Source organism: Liolophura sinensis, chromosome 6, assembly GCF_032854445.1.
Source record: "Liolophura sinensis isolate JHLJ2023 chromosome 6, CUHK_Ljap_v2, whole genome shotgun sequence".
Taxonomy (NCBI): Eukaryota; Metazoa; Mollusca; class Polyplacophora; order Chitonida; family Chitonidae; genus Liolophura; species Liolophura sinensis.
In genome coordinates, this window is record NC_088300.1 from 25090833 (window position 1) to 25106216 (window position 15384).

Here is a 15384-nt window from a genome sequence, read left to right on the forward strand (position 1 = left end):
AATCAAACTTCATAAAAAGCTCTTTCCATGAGGTGAATGAATCAAGACGAATGTGTGTATTGAAAAAAGGCTGTACTTAAGGTGAAATGCAATATATATTGGCTTAGTATGCATGTCCGACAACAAGCATTTCTCTTCTTCATATATTATTTACAGACTTCTAGATAATAAGATATGTACTGCTACATATATTCCCTGATGTTTTAAAAACAATAAAAGACAACAAAACTTGCAAATTATTAATTTTTTAATATTTGCCCCATAGCATGCAAGTCAGATGCCATCCACTGCATGTACCTGCCAGTGAGGGACAGACTAGTGTTTTGGGATGAGCACAGGGTGGGGGTGAGAAAAGACCTGAGTGGTGTGATGCTCCTGGACACAGCTCTACAGGCATCTATCACGAAAACAGAGGCCCCTGTATGTGTGGAGTTACCATTGGCTGAGGTAAGGCAGGTCCAAATTACAGGTGTAAGAATTTAATTGCATTTCATACCACTTGGGTTTTATAGTGGTTTACATCATTGAAATAAAATACTTTCCATATGTAATCACCATAGTATGCCTTAATGTTTCATTCATTCTGTATAGAAATTTGAACAAAGTTCTTGCATGCTATCAGATGCAAGTTATCCAATCTTCCATATATTCTATCGAAGTACCTTGAATCTCTTTCACTGTCAACATTATCACAACACACTTAAATAATGAGTTCAGAACCTAGTTCCTTCAGTTTGTTTTATTTCTCACAGTACTGACGTGAAATGGTGAACAAAAAAAAAATAAAAAAGTGGCCAGTGACCACAAAACTAGTTTACTATGAGCTAAGTAATGTGTAAACAACATTTGTATTCTGTTAATATACATGTATGTTAATCATGTTTATTTCACAGAGGGATATACAAGTTGTCTTGAGTGTGGCTGATGTGTACAGTGTGAAGGTGCCTGTACGTGTATAGCCCAAAGTAGTGTTTAAAAAGTTTATGAATAAGTATTGAATCTCTTTGTTTACTTTGTAGGCCACTCACCTGTTCAAATCATTGGTGAATAGTGAACTTCCAGGTGTGGATTATATAGAAGAAGTGTTAAAAGAATTAGAGAAAGGAATAGATGCTGCCCAAGAAGCAACAAAGGGAAATCATAAAACAGCAAAAGTAAGTTTATTGGCATAGGATTTTGTACACAGCTTTATTCCCATAAATGTGCATTTTTCCTGGTAAAAAAGGCATGACATATCATTTTGATATGCACCACGTGTAATATAAATTCCAACAGTTTGATTGGTCCTTATATCTTTTCGTTCATCCAATCGACCAATCAAAAGTTACAACTCTGCTGTAGTGGCACTACTTTTTTTTCAACTTTTTCTTGGCGTCTGCAAATGTCAACATGGCTGACTGTCGACGTGTTTGTGTTATTGAATCCTCATCCAAATCTTCAAAAGAACACTAGCTGATGCCTAAATTCCAATTAGCCATTACAATTCTGTAGACTGTTTTGCTTGTTCAACCTTCGTTAAGTTAAATTGTCAGTTGTTTTTACTTTAAAGTTGCATGACGTGTACTCAGTGCACATAAAATTTGTCTATTTTTAGACAGTAATTCTTTATGTAGTAAAATGTAATATTCTTCTCATAAATATTAACGTGTTTAACGATATATTGTATAAAGCAAAGTTTTGACATGTCTTTGGTATAAAAAAGTCGTTATGTAAATAATTTCTTTTGTACTATATTATACTCCACCATGTACTTGTCATTTACCGATGACGCTTCACTTAACCTATATGTGTTATATCACTACGCTATTGGACGTCAGTGCAATTTCCGAAAAGTTTAAATCATAATGATTTTTCCTGCTATAAATTTACAATTAGACATTTATGGGATAAATACGATATGAAATTTGTGACCCTCGATATCAAATTTATTAAACTCCAGAAGTAGTTTTCATTTGTTGAGGCTCGAAGCAAATGAAAACTACTACTCTTGTGTAATAAATTTGAGTCACTCGGGTCACCCATTACATATCCTCTATTTACACCTACATATATGTAATATATAAGACTGGGAGGGTAATTCGAATGTGGATACCACTACATGTAAACATGTAAGAATCCTATTTAACTGCTTAAGCATTAAAATCAATGGAAAGATGTTTATGCATGTGTATTTGCGTGATGGACTGGAGAAGTGCAAAATCTGTGGAGGCATTGCATGTACCTCTAGCTGACTTTGGTCATCTGATCCTAGGATTAATGTTTAAAATCTTATTTATATTGAGGAGGTGATTTCATAAATCTAACTGAAGTCAAAAATTTTTTATGAGGTGGTCAAGGCTTTAATATCTTGGGCACAAATATTTACTCCAAGATAGTATTTCAAGTTGACTTTTAAGTCAGAAACAGCGTTCTGGAATTAACTCCTGGCCAACAACTGCTACAGACTTTTGTGACAAATGACTTTAACTCCGATTTGCTTGCTGCAGCAAAAAGTACTGCTACAGAATTTTTCATTCTGGTAGTAAGATTGCTGTCTTTTCAAAGGCATCTGAATTGTAGCCAGGAATGCAGAATCACAAAAAGTGATTTTATGGGCCAAAGAAACTAATGCGCAACAAGTCCCTTAGTGTTGATGAAGTCATCTGTGTCAGATTTTGTTTTCCTTTTGTGTGTATCTAGAAAAGAGCTGAACCAGTACAGTGTTTTACCTATGTATAATGATCCTCATGTCCTTCTCTTTCATTGGGTTACAGTGACATTGATGTATTGGGGATAGAAACTAATGACTATAGTGCTTTACCTTATAAATTTATTTGTTTCTTTTTTTTTCAGTGGGCTACAGTGACTTTGATGTTACCACACTGTGCCCTCAAATCAGTCTGTGGAAGTCTAGTGATGGAGATGAAGCGACTCCATCACCACAGCCCAGGGCTTTCTGTCGCCTCTGCAGTCAATGACAGGCTGAGTTATCTCCTCCCATCCACCCTCCCAGACATCAGTGGCGGAAACGTTGACCGCTCTCTCATGTTCAGTGAGGCTGCGAGGAGAGCTACTTTTGGGAAATGGCCGCACATGAATTACAAGTATGCTGAATAGATATTCTGTTTGTGTTTGTTATTGTCAACATTTTTGCTGCAGACACAATTGTCTGTGTATGACTTATCTTCAGCCTTTAAGAAGTAATCAAGCCAGGCACGCGGGTTTCCTCCACCCATAAAACCATTACATAAGTGAAAAATTCTTGGTTAAATAATGGTCAATTAAATGAATAATGAACCTGACGTGCAGTAGTGAGTATACAAGGTGTGTTGTTTTAATAATTTGAAATCATATTATTGTTACATTGTTACATGAAAAATAATCCACTTAAATGAAAAACATGTTTCCAGTAAAATTTAGTGGAAAAGTTTACTCATATTTAAATGTTGTTCTTTTGTGCTTGAAGTTTTGTGTGATTTTATTTCTTCTATTGCAGGTGGGCATTACCTGAGCCCATGGCCCAGGCTGGCTTCTACCATCAGCCTAACTCCTTAGGGGATGACAGAGCTATGTGTTTTACCTGTAATGTGTGTTTGGTGTGCTGGGAACCCACAGATGAACCCTGGTAAGACCTCTCACATAAAGTTTGCTGTGCCTATTGCAGGTAGCTACATCAGGAAGCAGGAAATCAGACACTTCAGTGGTTAGCTAGCTATGGCAGCATAATGACACAGGAACCACTCACCAATGTGGCCACTGAGAGTTCAACTCACACCAGTCAAATAAATTATTTTAAAAAAAAAATTAAAATGGAGTTGCATATTGAATTACGGCCATTATTGCTGCAGCTTATTGGCTTTTGACTATGGAGGTTACATACCCAAGTCTAGCTTGTACTGGTGCGACTGTAACTGTATTCTAATTTCTGTTCTTTCTTCAGGTCTGAACATGAGAGACATTCTCCATCTTGTCCCTTTGTGAAGGGAGAGTACACACAGAATGTCCCTCTGTCTGGTATGTATGCACGAATAAATCGGCACTCATGAGGGTACATGTACAGTGTAGTTTGATGTGATGATGTCTGTATATGTGCAAGAATGTAGGTGTATTCAGACTAAACATGCCCTGCTTTAAAATATTACTCTTTTCACTATTTTTATTTATTTATTTTTGGATAAGAAAAGTATTTTATTGGAGAAATCCAGGTGAATATTCCGAAATTTCAATGGTGATAATCATATGAATGAATGGCTTAATGCTACTTCAGCAATATTGCAGCTATATCATGGCAAGAACTTGTTTAAACCAGACCACAATAATGATAACAGTATGAAGATATGTACAAAAACTAAGTACCAGCATTATTCTCATTGTACATGTAACATTGTGTATGTTCTGATTTGTTTATCTGCCTGTAGTGACTCATGCCACTCAACCAGCCTGCTTTCATGGTGATTACTCAGACAAGGTAAGCTTCGTGTCTCGTGCTGTTTGTACTGTCCGCATTTCACTGTACACATTGTGACAGTTGGTAATTTTATTGATCTAAATGCTCTCGATGGTGTTATGGAAAGGAAGGTTATATTTATAATTTAATTTTATTGCTTGGGCACATGTACAACCCAGTACTTTCATTGATGTTGGTAATTTTGAATGTAGAGTGTATGGATAATTTAAAAATCTACTTACATACATTTATGATAACCATTTCATCATCATTGGACATGAAAATAAACACTGTAAAGAGAGAACCTGGTGAAGAAGATTTGGCAGTAAATTTGTGATTTATTTATTACTTTTCAGATTGAATGTTTGAGCCCAACCAACAGTGAGAATTATTTAGCCACTTCTACACTGAATGGAAATGTTGTGGTATGGAGCATTGGGCATATTCTGAAGGTAAGGAATCATCTCTGTCTCTGTTTAAAATATTAAAATACACATAAATGTGTACATGTCAGGATTTGTATGTTATGGAAATTTATTAATGCCACATTTTATTAAAAAGATCATCATTTCTGTGACTACTCCAAAAAGATCATCATTCTGTGACTACTTCAAAAAGCAAACAAATTAATGTTGATCTATGTGAATAGTTTTAAATCTGTACTGAGGTGTTCTTTCTTTCATCTTTCAGAAACACTGTCAGTTCAACATAGAGCCATCAGACAGTGTCATTGCACTGAAGACTGGCTTACAGAGAGATAAAGAAGAGGCATCTGGTAGTAAACCCGCTGATGGAGCCAGGAGGTATAACATGCCACCATTTTAATTACTCTTGTCAGATTTGGTCAACTGCTGTGTATTATATATTTACTGTAAATCTTCAACCTTTTCAACCACTTTTTTCATTTATATTTCCGCATATAATTATTATGAAAATGACCTTTCATAAAGTTGGTCACTGAGGCAATTGAGTAGGTTGAAGAGTTAGGGTAATCGCACTTTTTTGCCACTAAATTTTTCTAAAAACTACATGTATTCCTTAGTGCCTATCAGCAGCCAAAGACCCTTGTACAACATACTTCATTTCAGATATAATTGACAAATTTATCTCCTGTCAAAAACCTTGTAGGCCTAATGAGTTTCACTAAGGGAACCTCTTTTTTCCTTCTGTGTTATCAGTCTGCAGAAATCACCCTCACCCTCCACACCAGAGCCTGTGGAAGAAGGGGAATCCCGTGTCACTCCAGGGATGGACTGCCCACCAGTCAGCTTGTCAACATCTACCCTTACCAACTGCATCCAGGAAATCCCCTTACATCATGATCCAGCTAAAGGTACATTGCTAAAATCATTCAATTATAGTTATGACTTTCAGATAATGTTAAATTATTTGAAGTACATTCGGTACTGTTAACCAATTACAGGTAAGATTGCTATGATTTTGGTGCAGTCTGTCTCAAAGCAAATGTGAATCTAGTTTGTCCATTTTACTTAAATTTTGATTTGTTGTGAAAGTAGATTCCTTGTGGACCAAAGCTAGTTTCTTGGCCTGATCGTGATAGTACATGTAAAACCTGGTTGTGATTACAGAGAGCCGACCACAGAGGAGAACCCGGCCTTCTCAGGATGTGAGAGTACACTCTCTGTGTATTGTGGACAAACAGAAGCTGGAGAAACTTGAACAGGCTGCTGATAACCTTGCGACAGCCCAGACATCATCTTCACCCTCAGCATCCCCCTCTGCTACATCCACATCTAGCTCAGGCTCAGCTTCCTCACCAGTGAAAGGAAGCTCAGTCAGTTCAACCCCCTGCCCTAGCCTCTTGTGTGGTGTTTCCTTGAGGACGGGCAAGTTTCTGTTCACAGACTCTGACGACTCAGAAAACAGGCAGGACGACATGAGAACGGACGTCCAGCTCATGAACAAAGTGAATGAGGTTGTTAGCACTGATGAGCCTCCTCAGATTATCACAGACTCTCAGGAGTCCTTGCAAGATTGTACAGCAGAAATATCTTCATTTATCCCTTATTTATTAGTTGTTCCAATTCGGCCCGAGGAGTCACGAGTCAAAGGAAGCAGTTGTTCTGGGGAATACCCGCTGAAGGCATTGACCAGTGCGAGCAATGTGCTTCCCCTGCATAACTGCCCAATAAAAGATGATTGGGGTCCACTTGACCCGATCTACGAGTCGGATATAGACCCTGATATTCAGATTGTAGGTATCACACCTCCTCCAGGGAAAACCACATTTTCAAACTCTGTGTCAGACTCTCAGAAATTGACTCACTCGTTAGTGAATGGGATTCCAGAGGGGAAAATGGAGAATGCCAAAGAGTTTCACCCAGAATCACCGTTGAACGTAGAAAGCAAGCCTGTGACAGTACTGAAAGGGTATAGCATGTTACAGTGTGTGGAGTTGCCAAGCTGCTGCCAGTGTGAGTCATTAGTAATCAATGCTATTATACCTACTGTGGATAACTGTAGTGTTATTGTGACTCTGGTCCCCAAAGAGGCCCTGGACATTAATGTTCAGCAGTCTGACAGAGGGGGAAAACAGTCTGAGAGCCCACCAGAGGTGGATACTGAAGCCTCAGGGGCAGGGACAAGGAAAACTAGCCCTGCTCCTAAAGGGGGCTATATTCTTATCTACAAGCTTAAAGTGATAGGGGAATTTCTGGGGCTGGAAGAGACACCCTCAGCCATTCGGGAGATTGACAATGTGGGAGATGCAGTGACAAGTATTCTGACGCTCCCCCTTGAGTTCAGTCTTCAGTCCGAGGAGGAAGAGACGCCCACAGAGGCTCAGAGTTCCTCAGTACTAGGCCAGTCGCAGAGTACGTGTGCTGGACAAGTGGCTGTGACCACAGCAGCAGGCAATGTGCAGATCATCAACCTATCCAATTTGACTGTTTGTGGGAAAATTTCTCCAATGGAAGGGGATAAGTTTGTGTCTCTTACCTACTGCTCAGGTTTGTGTTTTAATGAAAAACAAGTGGCTATCTTTTATGATGGAAATGTGTCATGCATTTGTCATTTAAAGACCTTCTAGAATAACATTAGTGTATAGTGTGTGTGCGTACAAAATGTTATGCAGTGAGCCCAAGTGTACACTTTGCTGGGGTGGCCACCACATTTTGTGGAGACATGCATGTGTTCTGTCTTGACTTTCCATATGCCAGATGAAAGTCGACAACCTAAATACGGGATTTAAGAGTTCAGTCAAGGCTGTCTGAGTACTGCCAGTGCACTGGGACTGAGTTTGTCATCGTGCCTGATGTCTTTGGTATAGCAGCTGAGATAAGGCTTTAAGTACATTAACATTCTGCTAGGATACTGTCATGGTATGTAAGTAATGTTCATTGAGGATTTAACCCAAGAAACAGTACTGTTAAAATCATCTGGTGTCTTGTTAATAAATACAGGGAACACTTGGTAGATTTTGGTGTAAAAAAGTTGGGTCTTAGTAAGTGGATCAAAGGGCTTTCCCCAATATACATTAGATTTAGTAGGGAGCCTCTGTGGCTCAGTTGGTTAGCGTGCTAGCGCAGCGTAATGACTCAGGAGCCTTTCACCCGTGCAGTCGGTGTGAGTTCATGTCCAGCTGGCTTCCTCTTCGGCCGTACGTTGGAAGGTCAGGCAGCAACCTGCGGATGGTCGTGGGTTTCCTCCCACCAGAATGCTGGCCACTGTCGTATAAGTGAAATATTCTTGAGTATGGTGTAAAACATCAAATAAATAAATAAATGAATTAGATTTAGCAAAGAGTCTTTCGATGAACGAGTATGTGAGAAATGAAAGCGAAGGAAATGTTCAGATTGTGGACCACCTTTGTAAGATATTTGGGTAATGATATTCATTTCTTTTTCAAATACAGGTACATGTACTGTCATTCCAAATTTTTTTTTTTTATGCTAGCCTCTGTTACAAATGTTGCATCTCTTTATATGTTGCACACGATAAAACAAAGAATACAAATGCATGTTTTAAGCATAGGCATTATACTCTGTAAGTTTCGGTTTTAAAATAAATCAACTGATAGCCAGTCACCATAAATTAGGTTTTACATTTTTCATGGAAATAGCTTTGCATTCACTTAAAGATGAATTACTTTTTTCTCAAAGAATATTCCATAGCTTATCTGAGTCTTGACACTTAATAAAGCCTGGTGCCTTGTAATGTTTGAAGGCCACTTTAGCTGTCAAAATTACAAAGCTATCCACATTGTCAGCTCATTTATATCGTGAACATCTATTCTCATGTGCATCTTGTTTTCTAGGTATGGAACGTCTGTGTGCATCTAGTTCAGGGGGGAAGCTTCATTTCTACCAGATATCCCAGCACAATCCTGACTTCTCCGAGCAGGACAACGCAGTCACATCTAACCACAGCAGATTGCCACAGACTGTGGTGATTGATGGTTCAGATGTGACGGGTAAAGGGGAAGACCAAGGTGATCAAACGCCACACAAGTCACCATCAGGCAAGTTATCAATGTAACCATTGTTTGCTCATTATTCATTTGACAATACGTGAATATGTACATATACTGAGTGCTTTAAATGCATTGGACTATTAGTGCTGAGGTCGCATGTCTACATCAGACTCCTGCTGTGACATTGGCTGCACATCAGGAGGCTGTTTCAACATGACACTTCTTGAAAATGAATATTTCAGAAATATTTTTTTATTGTAGAAATAATATACGTGTAGTTTCGAATTTAACATATCTATAAAACTCAACGGTATCATAATTTTTGTTAGAACATTTGTCTGTTCCTGAGAAAATATTTTTACTTAAAAACACAAAATTACAACCAGAAAAAGATTTTTATCTTGTGAAATGTTTCCTAATTTTAGACTATTTTATTGTGATGAGATTACTTTTTATCTGACTCTATCATTCTGTTTTGTCAGCTTCCATCATTTTAGTTTCCATTTCTTTCCTGGAAATTACCTTACATTTTGACGTTTTTATCTACAGGGTCTGATATTCTTGCTAAACAACCTCTAACAACAGAGTCACTGATGCAGCTTCATGACTTGATACAGTTGAAAACCTTATGCCAAGGTTTAGTGCAACTGTACCACCATGCTGGGCAGAAATACAGCAAGAGCAGCAGCAACGGCGCCACCCCACAGCATTTGCAGCATCAGGGGGAGGCAACTCAGCACACCAGGACCTGGAAACTTCAGACAGACAGGTATTGACAGTGTTGTGTCATGCTTCCATTTCCTCAGCTAGTTACACGTACCTCTTTGCACATCTTGAAAGAACACATGATACATGTTTTGGTTATAAGATAACGTTTAATTCATGTGTAAATAATTATTTTAGGGTAGCTGAACTGTAATATACATATGGAAGAACAGTGAAGACATTTGTGATGAAGTGTAACTCTGTACAAAAAGATTCATAATGATTGCCAGATTTTGATTAAATCCACTGGACAATTTATGAATGCACAGCTTTTTTAAAATTTTTTTTTGCTTTATTGGGGGGAGGAGAGGGGGGCTGGAAGTAGTGGTATAAACAGAAGATTGTCTTCATGTACCATATATAAGTTCACCTTCAAGATTTGGCAGTATGTGGAGGACACTTCTAGTTTAGTATGTGATAGTACAAGTTATAGTAATGCCTTGTGATACATAATGAACCATTATTTCCTTAACCTCTTATTTCAAAGAGTGTAGTAAATGATTAAACTGTCATAAATAACACAAATTTGGTGGAATGCTCTGTCTTTAACATGCCTCAGGGAGTGAAATAGCTTTAACACTGAAATCTGTAAAACTGTAATTGTTGCAAGTTTCTTATCATTTTTTCACCATTCTCTTCAGCAACACCTGGGATGAACACCTGTTTGAACTGGTCCTCCCACGCCCATGTTATGTAGGTCATGTAGATGTCAAGTTCTCCTTACACTCCATGTGTATGAGCCCACCTAAAGTGGAAGTCACTCTGCTCAAACAGAACATTAGTAACATTGGCCGACAGACAGGCACGGTGTCCAGCTCATCGGCAGCCTCTCAGGACAGCAATAGCGTGTCATCCAACACCAGTCTGCCCACTGCAGACGTCGATGAGGCAGTTGGTTTCAATGGCATTCTTAACCATGGCTTCAACCCACAGTCAAAGTCAGACAAACAAGAACCTGCCGCGGTGAATAATGTTTTAGATCCAGCTTTCTTGGAGATGCATAATGCGGAGATCCTCTGTGGACCAGTTGATATCGGCTCCTGCCTTGACTTGTCCTGCACCAGCGGAATTATCTCCCTTACCAGCCCACAGCTCTTCAGTTGTAAACCACGATCTTTTCTCGTCCATATTAAGGCCCTGGCTTCCAAGAACTCTGAGAAGGAGGAAAAGCCGAAAGTAGTCCGGGTAAGATACGTAAATGCATTAGGCTAAATGAAGTACTAAATGCATTTTTTGAAATTACTGAAGAATCATGCATGTTCGGTGCAATGAACACTTCGATCCAAGCTGAATTGACCTTTTTCTCTTGCAATGAATGAGTAATAAGTATCAAGTTTGCCATCAAAACATTGCAAAGGCACAAGTGTCTTTAGTGGCAAGGTTGTTAAAATGTTTCACAGGATGACGTGGTGTGAGACAATTTTTATATTTTTCAGATTATATATCTAAAATCAGTCTTCCAGCTACCCCTTAATATTAAGTAATAATAGATTTGCATGTTACTGAAATGCTAGACATGTTCACGCATGATTTTGAAAAAGAAATTTTTTTTATTCTTTTACCTTACCATTGACATGTCATCTATAAAGGACATAAAGTCAGGTAAAATTCATGTTACCCTCTTTTTTCCCCACCTCAGGAGAGCAAGAAGAAATCCTCCGTGGCTGGTAACAGTCATTCCGGTGCTAATGAGAAGCAGAAATCAAAGACAATCAAGGCTTTGTTTGAGAACATTCCATACAATGGTTCTGGGCTGAGTGCCATGGAGAGACTGGCTGCTACAGCGCCCAAGGCTAAGCTGGAGAACCTCAAGGGTTGTGACTTCATCCAGGAGATCTCGGTGACTGTGAGAAAGTGCAAGAAGTCAAATGTGCCAAAAGAGCGGTAAGGACAAGACTCACTTCTGAATGGTTATTTATGTCATTAGTGTGAAACGCTATACTTAAGACTGTTTCACCTGAACAAAGGAAACAGAAGTGCTGCGCATAAACCACCACCTTTTACCATTTGTCTGACAAACCTCCTGGCTGAAAGCCTCAGCTGAATCTGCACGATCTGGATTGTTGCCTGCCACCTTGCTGGTACAAATGTTTATTATAAATGTGGTCCATGTTTTTCAATGTCTCAAATGTAAGAGTTTAGTATGTCATTCATACAGCTGGAATCTAATGTTTCAGTGCTCAGTATCTAGGTTTAAAGGGTGGTTGAAGACTTCTTTTGGGCATTTAGGTTATTTGTAGTGGTTAAGTTACATGTATTGTGATTGTTCAGATGTTATGCTGTGCTCAGGTAGAGGTAGCCTCTGTATTAGTGTATTTCACCTCAGGGCAAGATTTATTGGTTTTCTTCTCTTTTCTTGCCAAGTTTACTAAGTGGTTCTCCTGTAAACATGGCATGTGCTTGCTTCCATTGTTTTACATTGGGTGCATTCTGTCTTTAGCACACTGTCACTAACACTCGATGTTTGTGTTGTCAGGTTACAGCGATGTGCAATGCTGGAGCTGGCCTCGTTCCAGGAGCGCTTGCTCGGGGTGGCGTGTGCTCAGGACCAGAGCATGGAAGTGACCACCAGCTGGGACCACTGTCAGAACCTGGCCCTAGACATCCTCAGCTGGATCACCTCCATACAGATGAATGACCCAGACAAACGGTACGCTCACAGCGATACATCAAACAAAAAAATGTACACAAGAGGATTTGTAATTACTATTTATTTCAGATGAAGCTACTGATATTCTTAACTTCAGTCGTTGCTCTGGACAAACAGTAAAATACAAAGATAAAACAAAATAGATAAGAAAATGATTTTTACTTAAATTTTACTTAAATAGTGACTCAAAGTTTTACTATATTCACATGTATCCTATGTAGTTACTATTTCTTGAAAATAATTTTAAAGTTTGAATCTAATAAGTGTCAGGCTTCATGAATGACTTTGACAAACAGGATAGTGACAGAGTTTAGGAAAAAAATAAGTATAATGTACTTGTATTTTGCATTTTTCTGTAATTTTGCGGAGTTTTGAAATTCAGAATTTGCTGTGGGTATTTTTTGAAATCAGGTTACTGTTAACCTTACATTTATCAAGTAAAGAATGTATTACATACAAATCAAATACATGTTTTGGTTAAAAAAAAAATTTCTAATTAATAGTTGTTGTTTATATGAAATGTTTCTATTGATCCAGGGGCCTCCGTGGCTCAGTCGGTTAGCGCGCTAGCGCAGCGTAGTAACCCAGAAGCCTCTCACCAATGCGGTTGCTGTGAGTTCAAGACCAGCTCATGCTGGCTTCCTCTCCGGCCGTACGTGGGAAGGTCTGCTAGCAACCTGCGGATGGTCGTGGGTTTTCCCCAGGCTGTGCCCAGTTTCCACCCACCATAATGCTGGCCACCGTCGTATAAGTGAAATATTCTTGAGTACGGCGTAAAACACCAATCAAAAAAAAAACAAAAAAAATCTATTTATCCAAAGTTTATCAGGGAAAGGAAGCACAAATGAAAAACATCAAAAAATTATTTGTATTGTTTGTTTTCAGAGACAAGAGGAAGTGTGTAGTGCTGTTAATACAACAAAGTCTCACTGAACTGGTCAAGGCATGTTTTATCTCAGGGACACGGGCCACCGCTCACAAATGTGCTCGGCTCATAGCACTGTGTATTGAGTAAGTGTAGCATGAGATATCCATTGTAAAACGATGCTCAGGACAAATCTTTCCAGAGAACTGTGAACATATTATATTGGCAAAGGAAAGAAGAGTTTTGCCTCATTTTATATCATTGTTTTGTCATCTCATCATTAAGTTGAAGCCAGTTTTCACACCCAGCATAAGACTTATCTTCCAGCCTCTAACCAGATTAAGTTTTTTGATGAAATTGGTTGCTGTGGATTCTTTTTTTTTTTTTTTTTTTGTCGACTCCCTGAGAAACCACTAACACCATTGATTGTTTGAGCTAATACTAAAAGGTATTAAACCTCAATCAAACAAATCAGTATCTAATCTCAAAGAAATGCTAAGTGCTTGTTTGCGTAGGTGTTGTTAGTTTGTATTTGTCTGTCTTTCAGATATAGTAAAAACTGCACAGACCCAGATCTGGCTCCAACCTTCAGTTATGTCCTGCTGAATTCACTGTTGGATAGCCTCCCTTTGTTACCCTACTCGTACTCTGCTGGAGGGCTGAAGTGGTACTTCACTCTGCTGAACCGTGCAAAGTGTATGAATGTTGGCAGTGTGGCCGAGAAGTGTGTGGACATGCTGACCTGTGTGGCCAAGCAGTACAGTGAGAGGACAAACCCAGCCCACTCACTGTTGAAAACAAGGTACTTTTTAGACATCATTCTGTGTCCTCTGATTACACTAGCCAAATCTTTAGTTGTACCTTAAAAAAGCTAAGAAATATATAGAATCATGTAGATGGTTGTAATGATCATTCTTTCAATAGATGTTTAAGTGAAACCACTTTACACCAGAGTTTATTTGTATCATCCATATGCTGAGAATAAGTGTATTGAAGGCATGCAGTTTTAGGTTGATGGATTTATTTCCTGAAGGAGTTTGTATGTATTCTTTTATGCTGCAGGGAGTGGTAAGAGTCTTAAAGACAGCAATGTAAATCTCCAAATTTTGCAAGTGCTTATCTTAACTGATCATGCTTATTTGTAATTCATACCAATTGCTCAGAAAACAACCATGCTTATATTTATTGTCAAAGAACATCTATCATTTCATATGTATATGTACATGCACTATATTGTGTTGTAGATATGGATTGTATGGTCATCCCTTTGAAGTGGATTTGTTTGACACAGACCCTCCCCCTACAGTCAGAGTAACCTCCTCATCCTATGCCTCAGTGGTGGGTGGCTGTGTGACAAACTCCGCCTCAGCCAGCACTGTCAGTCAGGGCCAGGACGAGGTGGACTTCAGGGACCTATTCATGTCGATGCCTGACAAATCTTCTGGGAAGTCACAGTACGAGTACCTGAATAACTCAGTGTTGGGCCTGCTGGAGGTGGAGCCTCTACATTTCACCTGTCACTCCACCAGTGACGGGACACGCATGGAGAGGCTGGATGTCCTCTCTGTCAATCCCACGTCAAACCCTTCCAACACCTCTGTGTTATCAGGCACGATAAACTTTGGGGAAGGCCTGTCGTCTGGAGGAGCTGCTGGGGCGGCATTAGGCATGGCATTGTCGTCATTGTCCACAGCCATGTCCACAGCTGAGCAGCAGTTACAACAGTTACAAAGCCAACAGTATCAGCTGATGAAGCTACAACAGCAGAAGCAGAAGCTCGAGCAGAAATTGGCTGAGTCAACAAAATCAGGCTCGGGAGTGGGCGTGGGAAACATCTACACCTCAGAACTGTTCCCCCCCACACCCAAGACCACCCCTCTGTTCATGACCCCTCCCGTGACTCCACCTAATGAGAGCTGGCAACAAGGGGTCTTGTCCTATGGGCTGCCTGTAGACCTTGATCCAGGCAAACCACCCTTACCTAAAGGCAGCTCCAAGGTAAATCGTGCTTTGCTCTTGTGATGTTTGCATGTGCACTCCAGTACAGAATATGTATAATTGTCAGGTTTTTGTTTCTGTGTCATACATTTATTAGCAAATAGACATATAAATTTTATTACATACACATTCTGGTAATGTTTGATGAAGAAGAAAAATATTCTATTCAGAGTGCAAAATGCAACTATTTTGCTGGAACATTACATGTGCATCTGGTCCTCGCTGGCTGAGATGGTTAAAAAGTTGGA

The 15384-nt window shown here is 39.3% G+C and overlaps 1 protein-coding gene across 3 annotated transcripts in view; it reads left to right on the forward strand.

Moving 5' to 3' along the window:
* The window catches only part of LOC135469102 (baculoviral IAP repeat-containing protein 6-like), a 51651-nt gene that overhangs the window by 1543 nt on the left and 34724 nt on the right, over window positions 1–15384 (forward strand). For all 3 annotated transcript variants that reach the window (XM_064747630.1, XM_064747631.1, XM_064747633.1), the window contains exons 2-19: window positions 266–447; window positions 1020–1154; window positions 2833–3083; window positions 3476–3604; window positions 3920–3993; window positions 4398–4447; window positions 4783–4878; window positions 5117–5229; window positions 5605–5759; window positions 6016–7395; window positions 8703–8906; window positions 9408–9627; window positions 10265–10808; window positions 11263–11507; window positions 12100–12273; window positions 13159–13284; window positions 13686–13940; window positions 14383–15136. In XM_064747630.1, coding sequence (XP_064603700.1) covers window positions 266–447; window positions 1020–1154; window positions 2833–3083; window positions 3476–3604; window positions 3920–3993; window positions 4398–4447; window positions 4783–4878; window positions 5117–5229; window positions 5605–5759; window positions 6016–7395; window positions 8703–8906; window positions 9408–9627; window positions 10265–10808; window positions 11263–11507; window positions 12100–12273; window positions 13159–13284; window positions 13686–13940; window positions 14383–15136 — 5087 coding nt within the window. The remainder of the gene's footprint in view (window positions 1–265; window positions 448–1019; window positions 1155–2832; window positions 3084–3475; window positions 3605–3919; window positions 3994–4397; window positions 4448–4782; window positions 4879–5116; window positions 5230–5604; window positions 5760–6015; window positions 7396–8702; window positions 8907–9407; window positions 9628–10264; window positions 10809–11262; window positions 11508–12099; window positions 12274–13158; window positions 13285–13685; window positions 13941–14382; window positions 15137–15384) is intronic.